The sequence below is a fragment of the Neltuma alba genome, unplaced genomic scaffold, assembly GCF_004799145.2.
Source record: "Neltuma alba isolate B1F8T4 unplaced genomic scaffold, ASM479914v2 tig00012081_pilon, whole genome shotgun sequence".
In the NCBI taxonomy this organism is placed as follows: domain Eukaryota; kingdom Viridiplantae; phylum Streptophyta; class Magnoliopsida; order Fabales; family Fabaceae; genus Neltuma; species Neltuma alba.
In genome coordinates this window covers 683,251-695,495 of record NW_021636640.1, presented here as the reverse complement: position 1 = coordinate 695,495, position 12,245 = coordinate 683,251, and the positions used below count along the sequence as shown (strand labels likewise).

Genomic DNA, 12,245 nt, shown 5'->3' with positions numbered 1-12,245 from the left:
TTACTTATAACCAGTGTCATTTACAAAATTCACGATTATCTAAAATCACAGTTGTTCACTGCTAATCCAAACGGGCACTTACACCATTAAAAACGCGATTTTACTGGAATTATTGGACAGGTAATTAAATCTGTCAACCAATTATTGTTTATGAGTCATTAGTTTAAAATGTAGTTGAATCCATATAAAACTAATATAATCATGATTAAAATAATATAATATAATTAGAGGATATAAAAATATTTATAAATAATATCTAAATAAAAAAGCTGCCATTAATTTATAAGTAAATAGAAATATTCCCTTATAATAAATAACATATAATACAAACAAAATAAAATTATTAAAACACAAATCTGACCAACCATTACTTAACTTAGAATAATGTCGTTTTATGACTTTATAATTAAATTGGTCAACCTGCTTGAAACTCGTGACCAAACCAATTAAGATACTCCTCGGTGCTTAATAGAGGACCCAATTGTTGAGTTGGTTTTAGTCTTAAATATAAAACTCATTTATTATATTATAAAATTTTTCTAAATTACGCCTATAGATTTTCCCTCAACTATAATCAAGTAAAAGAGGAAGAAGGGATATTAAGAAAGAAGGCTATGGTGTTTTAGGAAAAACGTGTTACATTTATTATAATTAACTAACTTACCTAACTTTCTTAATATAATCAAATTAGTTAAATGTGTCTTATATTAAAGACTAAAGGAGTACTAATTACTCGATTCATTGGTAGTCTAATGATTGACTAACTTCGGTTAAATTTTAATACCATACACGCTTGTTCCATCAACATATAAAAATATTAACAAGAGGAAGGTTGTAATAAAAATTAAATGTTCTCAAACTGACCTTTTAATATAATTGCTGATACATTAATGATGGTATATCCTCAAAACGTTGCATATACATTAAAAAGCCATGTACATTATGGACGAAAAAAATCATGTTCAATGAATACTGCTTTTGACCAAAACCAGACATGGTATTAAGAAAACACAAGGCCAGACAGTGAATCCAAGTATATCCACTTCATTAATACACACATACTTTTCTGGTCCTATTTATAAGGTATTGAGAGAAATTTTTTGTATGGATATACAATTGTACCCTTTATTTATTATTATGTTGACTTTGTTTATATGAGGTATAATATATACTCCTCCGATCCAAAATATATATAAAGGTCTTATATTTAGGACCGGAAGAGTATTAAATAAAGTTATAAAGTTGTTAGATTTTAAATGAGAGCTTATAGAGTTTAAGATTTTTCTGTATTTGTGTAAAACATGTTAGAAGTGACTTATAAATAGAACTATAAGAGTATAATCATAATTAATAATTCATGAATCTTAATTAATCAGAATAAATGTACACTTAGTTCTAGAGAATATGGTAAAATAATGACAAGATAATACTTACATCAAATTTTTTATATCTATTATGTCAAGTTCTTCTACGTCACATATGACCATGTATTCTATTTTTAAAATATTAGCATTTAATAACATTTAGTTATAAATCCATATAAAATAAAAAAGGACACATGATTATATATAATTGGAGTACTTGACGTTATTGATACAAGGAATTTGACCTAAATTTTTTTCCCATAATGATCTATATCAAAAATTGCAAGGAAGTGTTAGGGAAGAATTTATTATTTTTTAAATGAATTTGCTAATAAAATCATTCATGTATGGAAGTAACAGAAAAATGGTTTTAAGAAAAATGTTTTCTGATCACAGTTAAAAGAAAGCCATTAACTCAAAATTTTAAACCAATTACCAAAACCAGAAATTAAGGGTATTAGGACAGACAACTTGCTTCTGTCTGGACGCAACCCTCGTGTCATTCATGCAGAAAGATAACGGACAAGTTAATTGCGTTATATAGTCAAACTCCTCTTTCTTCTTCCTCTCACACCTCCACTCCCAAAGCTCTCCTTTCACTTCCAAACCCCGAATTTCTGAACAAACTTCATCAGCCCACCAAAATGATTATGACCAGATCAAGAACCAAGGCCAAGCTCGCCGCTGCTGATGAAAGGCGTGACTACATAAGCCAGCTTCCAGATGAAATCTTGTGCCTTATCATTTCTCTTCTTTCAATCGACGAAATTGCAAGGACCAGTGTCCTTTCAAAGAGATGGAGGGGACTTTGGCGATTCATCTCTACCCATCTTGAGTTTGACGGAAGATGTATGATTTTGCCCTTAGCTCAAAGACTGTACCCTGAAGAAGTTCTTAGGAATGCCTTCTGCAGAAGAATCGTGAGGTATGGTCTGGCGATCTCTACCGTTTTGCTTCGTCTCTCTACTGATTTGCACAGCTGCCGAATCTTCCATTTCCCATATAGTATTTACTGTGAGGAAGTTGTGACCTGGCTCAGACTTTTAAAGAGAAGGAATGTGAAATTTTTAAGCCTAGAGAGTGATGTTTTTGACATAGGAACAACCCGGCTTATCCTTTTAAGCGAACATGAGAGATTGTTGAAACCTAATTTTCCACCGGGGATTTTCTCGGGATTGTATTCACTCCAGCTCGTTCACTACGATCTGCGTACTTCAAAACCATTCGAGGGATGCGAGAATCTGAAAACCTTGATTATGAGGGAAGTGAATATCGATGATACTACATTGAATGAAATTTTGAAGAACTGTCAGCGTTTGGAGAATCTTTGTCTGGATCAGTGTACCGCTGGTGGGTATTTAAAACTTGAAATCCATAATCCCAATTTGAGGGTTTTGCAGCTGTATGCTACGAAAATTGAGAAATTAGTTCTTGTTGCTGAGAAGCTCGAAGTTTTGGTCTTTGATACTTTGATTGATCCGAGGATTATGGAACTTTATTCCCTAAACCTGAGGGCTATCCATTGTTACACCCACTCGATGGTCGGATCAGTGACGGCTTACATTGAAGGGAGGTACCTTCTCAAGGCTTACGATCTTCTTGGCTACTTCCGTTGGTATTGGGTAAGTTAAATTAAATAACAGTGCTTCTATGATGTCTCTCTGTTTTGTACTATATTATATATATGATGCTGCTAATTTTAACCATGTCTTCATTTTCACTTTGTAGGGTTCTGAGAGCAATATTTTGCTGACTTTGTCAAAAATTTCAATTGATATAGACCTGAATGATGCAATAGAGTGTCACTTATTTGTATGCTTCATGAGATTATGCACTCGTCTGGAAACTCTTGAAATAACTTTACCGGTATGTGACATCAAGTTTCCTCTCCATTTTATTGTGTTCAGTTTGTTCGTTGCACCCTGTAAACCCTTGAAAGGGATTGCCTTAAGGTTTCTACTTAACTCTAGGTTATTGTCAAATTTAGCCATATAACATTGCATATTCACTTGAAAGCAAACGTTTGCATATTATAGTTCACTCCCATTGGTGGCTTATACTAAGATGTCTATCTAGCCTCTATCTTATTGTCTTTACAAGGTTCAGCAAGAGATTAGAGTGAAATGAAATCAAAAGATAACGTTAGTGTGTGTGACTAATATGCTGCCTTGACAAGCCCTTCTAATTAAGGGGTCAAATATAATGAAACATATATTTAGAGTTTGTGATTAGGTAGTATATATATATGCACTGACTTACACCTTATTAGCAAATTTTTGATGTAATAATTGTTGTCCCGTTTCAAAATTCTTTTTTATGTTAAGTAGACTGTGAGCTCATACTTTACAGAGTCTAAAATCATAAGGGATATTGCTTATAACTTGTAAATAGGACTGTAAACTCTTACGAAGTGTATATAGATGTGGATATATTTTTCTTTCTTCATGATTGTGTTATACATGCTTATGATCAGAGTGTGCATTATTATATTGGTTTGTATCTGTACATCAATGAACAAAAATGAAAAATCTGTTCAGCAAATATGTTACTTTATAACTTGTTTCTGCAATTTACAGGCCGTTCCCGATGGAAATATGATTGATAGATATAGTTACTGGGAACGTCAACGTGCTTGTGATCCTATCAAAAACCAGTTGAAGTTTGTCTACTTGAGGGGATTCAGAGGGAATACCCAAGAGTATGAATTTTTGAAACTTATCATAACAAAAGGTCGGAAGTTGGAGAGAGTTACTGTTATATGTAGGCAAAAGATCAATGCAAAGAAGCTCATGGCTCTGAAAAAGGCTTCCCCTAATGTTGCCGTCATCTTGGAGTTCAAAATACATAGAGATCTAGATGAGACCACTGAGCTTCAACGCAGGGAGATCATAAAATACAAGTAATTCTCAACAAGTCAGTATATGTTCTCATCAAGAGCTTCCAGCCATATGTGTCGACTGGTGTCATAATGTGTAGAAACTCATATAAGTACTTGGTACAATGACTTTGAATAATGATTTTCCGGGTTTGTGACAAGTGCTGGTTAATTAATTTGTTTGTGTTTGAGATGCTAATAGCATGTGAATTTTATTACTACTGCGTTATGCAAAATTTTTCAGTTAATGTTTACTTCATCTTATTATCTAATCTAAATCTGAAATAAAAGCAGATAGTTATTTTCTCATAATTAATTTCTGAGTTTATTACTGTAATTATTCATTCTGCCATATCAAAACCTTGTGCAAAAGAGGTTAGACAAATAAGAATATATCAAGAGACTTCCTTCTAGAAATGTTTCCTCTTTACATATATCCGTTAACTCGTCCGCCTAAAATACAAAGACATGTTGGCAAACTAGAAAAGGAAAAAATAGTAAGATATTTTTAATATAATAACTCAGAATCGATCTGGCGTCAATGCAAGTAATATATATATATATATATATATTTATATATATAATCCCGCAAAATTTTGCATACATACACACGCATAGACAGAAACTAAGTACGTTGTGTTAAAAAAAAAACACGTGTATATGCTGAAGACCGATTTTGGCCAAAATCATTACATAGTATATATTAAGAAAGCACAGGATTATATCCTAGATAGTGGATATGAATATCCACTTTACTGATCCAATAATATCTTTTGCCGTTAATAGTATCTTAGCTTCAAAACACAAAATGTCGTAGTAGAACAGAAATTACAAACTTCTAACATGATTATTTCACCAGTCACTTTAAACGAATGGTTTGTGTTATTGTTACTGTTCATAATTTTTTTTCCCATTTGTATTGAAACAAACGCAAAACGAAACACGCCTTTCTTTTTTTTCCCCCATGATGATCAATAAATCAATAAAATTAGACCATATTAAGCTATTTTAAAAAATAAATAAATAACGGGGAATGGAACTTTAGGCAAAATTATTTTTTATTTAATAGAATTTTTTCCTTTTGGATATATGCCGGAATCGTGCGCATTTCACAATTTATTTATGAATTTACAGCTGCTGCCTGCTCATCTTGGCAAACCAGAAAAGAAAAAAGGAGGGTTCAGGGAAAAAAAGCTAAAAAGAAACAAATAGTTAAATACTTTGAACCAAATATTTTTAATATAATTACTCAGAATCTGGTACATTAATGCAAGTATATCCTCAAGAAAATGAAGAAAACCATGTATACATTGTGTACCCAAAAGAGTTGCATGTATATTGAAAACTTTTTCTGAACCAGAACCGGCCATGGTATTTTAAAAAAAAAATACAATGTCAGATGATGAATATCTACTATATTAATCTATATAAAAGAGAATTAGATAGTCTTAATTAATAATTCCTGATTTTAAATTAATTAGAATGAATGTGCACTCACTTCAGAAAAGATACAATGATATACATCAAAAATTGCAGGGAAGTGTTTATTATTATTTTTTTTTAATGAACTTTGCAAACAGAAAAAAAATTCACTCGTACAAGTAACAGAAAAATATATTTTTTTGAATAAAAAAATCTGATCACTCTTAAAAGCAAACATTTAACTCAAATTTTAAACCAATTACCAAAACCAGAAAATATAATTAATGGTATGACCACAGACAATTTGCAGCTGTCTAGATGCAACCCTCAATTCATTCATGAACAGAAAGATAATGGACAAGTTAATTGCTTTATAAAGTCAACTTCTCCTTTCTTCTTCGTCTCACACTCTCCCATTCTCAAAGCTCTCTCTTCTGGGCTTTCACTTCAACCCAGAATTTCTAGACTCTCTTCTCACCACTCCACCAAAATGATTATGACCAGATCAAGAACCAAGGCCAGGCAGATTGATTTCATAAGCCAACTCCCAGATGAAATCTTGTGCCTCATCCTTTCTCTTCTTCCAATCGACGAAATTGCAAGGACGAATGTTCTTTCAAAGAGATGGAGGGGATTGTGGCGATCCATCAATACCCATCTTGAGTTTGAAGCGAGACGCATGATTATGCCCTTAGCTCAAAGAGAAGACCCTTACGAAGCACTTCGTCCCTATTCAGAACTTGGTAAACTCTTGAATCGTCGCATGGATCTCCATGGTCTAACGATTGCTTCCTTTTTGTTTTTTCACTCTGGTGACTTGCAAAGTTGTCGGTTCATCCATTTTCCATATAGTATCCTCCATGAGCACGTCGTCACCTGGCTTGGATTTATAAGGCCAAAGAATGTGCAAAATGTAAGCATAGAGTGTGAGCTTTATAACATAGGAACAAACCAAAACTGTCTTCGACATTTACCACCTTCTGAGAGATTTTCAAAACCTAATTTTCCAACGGGGATTTTCTCGGGATTCTGTTCACTTCAGCTCATTCACTACGATCTGCGTACTTCAAAACCGTTTGAGGGATGCGAGAATGTGATGAAAACCTTGATTCTGAAGAATGTGGACATCGATGATGAAACCCTCGATGGAATTTTGAAGAACTGTAAAGGATTGGAGAATATATGTCTCTTTGAGTGTTCTGGGTTTAGCAACTTTGAAATTCAAAATACCAATCTGAAGGTTTTGCAACTGATTGCTTTGGTCCTTGAAAAAATACTTGTTTTTGCTGAGAGGCTTTAAGTTTTTCTCCTTGATACTATCACTTCTCCGGAAAGTATGAAACTTTATACCCCAAGCCTTAGGGTTATCCATTGTTACAACCACTCAACATTGGGATCGGTACTTGCTTTAGATCAAGAGAGAACCGTCCTCAAGGCTTTCAGTCTTCTTTTCAACTTCCGTTATTATTGGGTAAGCTAAATAGCAGTTCTGTGACGTCTCTCTGTTTTGCATATATTATGGTCGGTGCTAATTAATTAACCAAGTCTTCATTTTCTTCACTTTGTAGGATTCCGGGAGCAATATTTTGCTGACTTTGTCCAAACTTTCAATTGATATGGACCTGAATGATGCAGTACAGTGCATTTTATTTACAGCTTTCTTGAGATCATGCACTTGTCTGGAAACTCTTGAAATGACTTTACCGGTATGTGATGATATCAAGTTTCCTCTCGATTCTATTACGTTCAATTTGTTCATTTTAACTATAAACTCATGAAAGAGGGTGCCTCGAGGTTTCTACTTAACCCTATCTTGCTGTCCATTGTGCCTTATAACATTGCATATTCATTTAAAAGCAAACTTTAATATATTATATATAATCCACTCTAATTGGTGGGTTATATTATAGCCAACGTAACATCTTGTCTTTACAAGGTTAAGCAAGAGATTAGAGTGAAATTAGAAACATAATGTTTGGGTCTATGTGGTTAAGTAAAAAATAATGTTATAGCTTTTGGCATTGTGCAAGTCTTAATAATCCAACGACTGATGTTAGAATCATTGGCATACGAGTATGATTCTAAAAAGACAACTTATGTGGAAGGAATGTCTTGCGGGGGAGGGGAAGAGATATTTTCTGTGTAACCATTTACTACTTTTAGACAGGCCTAGATTAAAGTCAAATGTATGAATCGACTGTAGACTCATAATTTATAATGAGTCTGACCGATGCTATTTATGACATATAAATAGTACTGCAACTTTTTATAAATTTTATAGACTGTCCAGATTACTGTATTATGATTCTGATCAGAGAGTGCGCTTATTATATAACTCTTTTCTGTTCTACAGGTTATTCCTAGTGATAATTTTATGGACGGATCTAGTTACTGGAATTTCGAAAATGCTTGTGACTGTGTCCAAAACCAGCTGAAGTTTGTATATTTGAGAGGATTCAAAGGCAAAAATGAAGAATTTGCATTCTTAAGGTTCATCATAGCAGAAGGCAGGAAGTTGGAGAGGATTACTATAATATGCAGCGAAGCAATTATCGATGAACAAAGGCTTATGGCTATTAAAAGTGCTTCTCCAAATCTCTCAATAATCTTGAAGTTCAAAATACGTAGTGCTGTACAAGAGATCGATGAACTTCAAGGCAGAGCGCTGACAAGTTATAAATAGTTCTCAGTTTCTGGGTTTGTTACTAAATGTTATCTTGAAGTTGAACTGCCCTTAATTGTCGCTTTGGGGTTACTCCAAAAATTAACCGAATTAATGCAGTATAGTGCACAACTCGGGTCGTTTCACTTTGAGGAGCCGAAAACGAAATTAAACCCTAGTAAATAAATGCAAGTAACCTAAACTATAAAAATGATTTTTAATTTGAGTTTGAAAAATTGCTAACTAAATGCCTTGAATTAAATTGAAATTAAAATACTTTTTTTTTTTGTTATTTTCTTTTATATAAAAGATGATTGAAATCACTGAAGATGAAAGAAATGAAAATGAGACACACAAATAACACTGATGATAATCAATCCTCTAATTCAACAATGTAGGCAATCATCACTCTAAAAGATATGGGAGTTAAAAACAATGAATTAAGAATTATAATTAAGCTTTTAATCCAACAACCGAGCCACCTCGAGTTGCCACAAAATATTTTCCTAAAATTCAAATTACTAACTGCAACCAGAATAGTAAAATGAAATTAAGGATACTAAAAACCAATGCTCAATTAAATTCTTAAATTCACAACAATAGACTTAAAGCTAGCAAAAGACAATATGATCCAAGATTCTAAGCCACCTTAGAAAATCACAATATATTAACTCCAAAATCAATACAAATGTCATAACCACAACATCATAATTGAAATCAAAGCTATAAACAGCCCAATGTCAAATGCTAAACAATAATCCAGTCACAATAATCCCCAAATATAATCAGATTAAGCAATACAATTATCTCAATAATTAGAAAAACTATCCTAAGACCTAGGAATTGTTAAACAATTATTGAGTAGGAAATTAAAGCAACTAAAACTCCCCTTTAATGATCCAAGCTCCTGCCATTATTGTTGAATTAGAGAATTATAGAGTCTAGCCTCGGTTTGCCATAAAAATTGTCATATTCAGAATTTTGCTACGGTTTGCCATGGAAGAACGCAGGCGCCGTCGTGTTCGTTCTCTGGTCCTTTCTCCAGCCGCGCCCAGCTTGCTCTCCGGATTGTCCTTCGTCTTCGCTCTGCCCTCCAGCCACCTCGCGTTTCTTCTTCGGCGTATCAGCTCCGGTCCCCTGTTCGCTGGTTCGTGCGTGCGTCTCCTCTGGCTCTGTCACTCTCGCCGTCTTCTCTCTGCCACCAGTGAGAAGACGTAGAGAAGATGAATGGAGAGATTGCGGTCAACGGTCTCGCCGCCTGGTTCGCCCTTCTGCTCCCCTGTTTTTGTCTCTGTTTTCAGCGCCGCTTAGCTCAGCTCTCCTCGTGTTCTCCTCTCCGGGTCCTCCTATGGTGAATGTAATATTAGATATTAGGGGTGGAGCAAAACGCAGCGTTTTGCTCCCCCCTTTTATTATTTTATTTTCTTTTCTTTTTTTTTTAATTTATTTTTTTCTTTTCTCTCTTTTTTTTTTATTTTCAAAATCTTCCAAAAACCTGCAAGCAAAAATTCAAAGATAAGGTAGCATTAATTGTCCTCAAAAATCAATTAGTCACAATTAAATCAAAACATAACAATTTTGCCCCTATAAAATAATAATTCAAAATAAAACAAAATAAATCAATTAAGGCAAAAAGGGACCAATTAAGCTGACAAAACTCATATAAAAGATACCAAAATATATAAAAATAATTGAGTTTGTCATATCTACATCTCAGTTCGTATGTAGTAGTTTGTGTGTTTGAAATGGTGATAGTCACCTAAAAAACCCTATTTGAAATATATATTGTTATTTATGTGTTTCGCTGCTTTAGTTGTGCATTTTGGGTGGTATATATTATGCAAACAATTGTTCAATTAATGCTAAATTTATCATATCTGCTAGTCTAAACCTAAATTAAATAGAAGTATCTAGTCATTTCCTTGATAATTTATGAGTTTTAGTGCTGCTCATCTTGACGAATTCAAAAAGAAATAAGTACTTTGGGGCCAATATTTTAATTTTATACAGTTATTTTGATAGAATTTGCTGCACAAATTTTATATATACATACACATACATATATTAAATTGTAGATACTGCTAATAGCAGAAAGTTACTAATGAGATCAAACTCACGATTTTTTACTTATACAAGAGCTTTCATACAATAATACCATTAGCTTTATACTATCCTCAGTTCTAAATATAAAATTAGTTTGTAGTATAATTTCTGATTCTAAATATAAGATTTGATATAATTTGTATTATAAAGTAGATCTTATATTTAGAACAAGAGGATATTATAATTAAAAATTTTGCATACTTGAAGGACCTTTTGCTTGGAAACAAACTTATAACACTTTTCCCCTTTACCTATCAAATGTATGTTTGCCTCTTTCTTAACGTTTCTTTTCACATGTTTTTTCGCTTACCTTGATATAAACGTAAAATCAAAGATGCTTATATCGATGTAAGGTTGAACCGTTTTCTTATAGTGGTCAGCAAAATGTGACTAAAGGCCCACGTACAGTTTAATTAAACTCATATTTTCTCTCTTTATTTCTGTTTTTTAAAATTTTTTTCAATGATGGAGGATATAACTTAAGCTGTCTAATTATTTTTATCCTTGATATAAATTCTTTTCCATTTTTATACAACGACGAAATTATGCGCTCGCTTGACCAGGAAACAAACTTGGGGTCCACTCTCCAAAATCTATGTTGTATCATGTGAATTCATCACATAATAAAACATGGTTCTTGGAGGTGGCGTTAACGTTAACGTAACCATTTGTTCAATTAACTTTAACTCCATATATACATAATCTAATATAAATATAAGGCTAAATTAATTAAATAAAAGCATATCAGAGTAATTTCCTCAATAATTAACTAATTAATGAGTCTTAGCGCTGCTGATCATCTTGGCAAATCAAAAAAGGTGAAGCATTAGTAAGAGCAAGGTTCAAATAATAAAAACAAAATATTTTTTTGGGTGTGTATAATTCATAGAAAACAAGTTTAGGATCTAGTATTTTTAATACATTCATTCTGACCAAATCCTGTGCATTAATTTCTCATACATATATAATAAGAAGACCATGTACCCAGTGTAATAGGAAAAACAATGTACTTTGAAACCCGCCTTTTGTTAAAACCAGACACATTTTTCTTAAACACGGGGCCAGATGATCACTAATTTGTATAAAATAAAATCAGATATCTTAATCAGTAATTACTGGGTTTTACTTAACTAGAATGAATAAAATCACATATACAGAACCCGGGGGGTGTGGTTGAGCGGTGGGGGCTCATCTTCCCTTAACCAAGTGTCGAGGGTTCGATCCTTACCTTGGACATGGAAAAGCTTTAAAACCCTAGGCCAGCTGTCCCACCCATCGAGGTGCCTACAATACATTAGAAACAGAAAAATTACTCACAGAAGGAACAGAAAATATTTGGTTTGGAAAAAAAAAAAAAAAGACGAGGATTTTCTGATCCTTCTCAGAAGAAAAAGATAATTAGCTCATTGAATTTAAAACCAATTAATAAAACCAGAAATGAATTGTATTAAGACAGACAATATATTACTGTATCAGTCCACATGCGACCCCCATCTCATTCATGCACAAAGATAACGGGCAGATTGATTTATATATAATTAGCTGCTCTTTCTCCTTCCCTCACTCTCCAATCTCAGAACTTGTTTTCTCTCCAAACCTTCTCTGAGAGAAAAACCAACTCAAACCCAGAATTTCTTGGCACACACTTCACTCCCCAAAAAATGTCTATGACTGGATCATCATCATCAACAACCCAGCCCAACCTGGCTTCTGAAAACCCAGATATCATAAGCCAACTCCCAGATGATCTCTTGTGCCTCATTATCTGCGTTCTTCCCGTAGTTGAAGCTGTGAGAACCAGTGTGCTTGCAAAAAGATG

At 33.3% G+C, this 12,245-nt stretch overlaps 2 protein-coding genes across 2 annotated transcripts; both read left to right on the top strand.

Annotated features, from left to right (window-relative positions):
- Nucleotides 1–2,014: 2,014 nt before the first annotated feature.
- Nucleotides 2,015–4,267, top strand: LOC114722018 (putative F-box protein At1g67390). Its single transcript, XM_028907926.1, has 3 exons — nt 2,015–2,986; nt 3,093–3,230; nt 3,941–4,267. The coding sequence occupies exons 1-3, from the start codon at nt 2,015–2,017 to the stop codon at nt 4,265–4,267; spliced, it is 1,437 nt and encodes a 478-aa protein (XP_028763759.1).
- A 1,683-nt stretch (nt 4,268–5,950) lies between these two features.
- Nucleotides 5,951–6,961, top strand: LOC114722017 (F-box protein At1g80960-like). Its single transcript, XM_028907925.1, has one exon. The coding sequence runs from the start codon at nt 5,951–5,953 to the stop codon at nt 6,959–6,961; it is 1,011 nt and encodes a 336-aa protein (XP_028763758.1).
- Nucleotides 6,962–12,245: the final 5,284 nt, after the last annotated feature.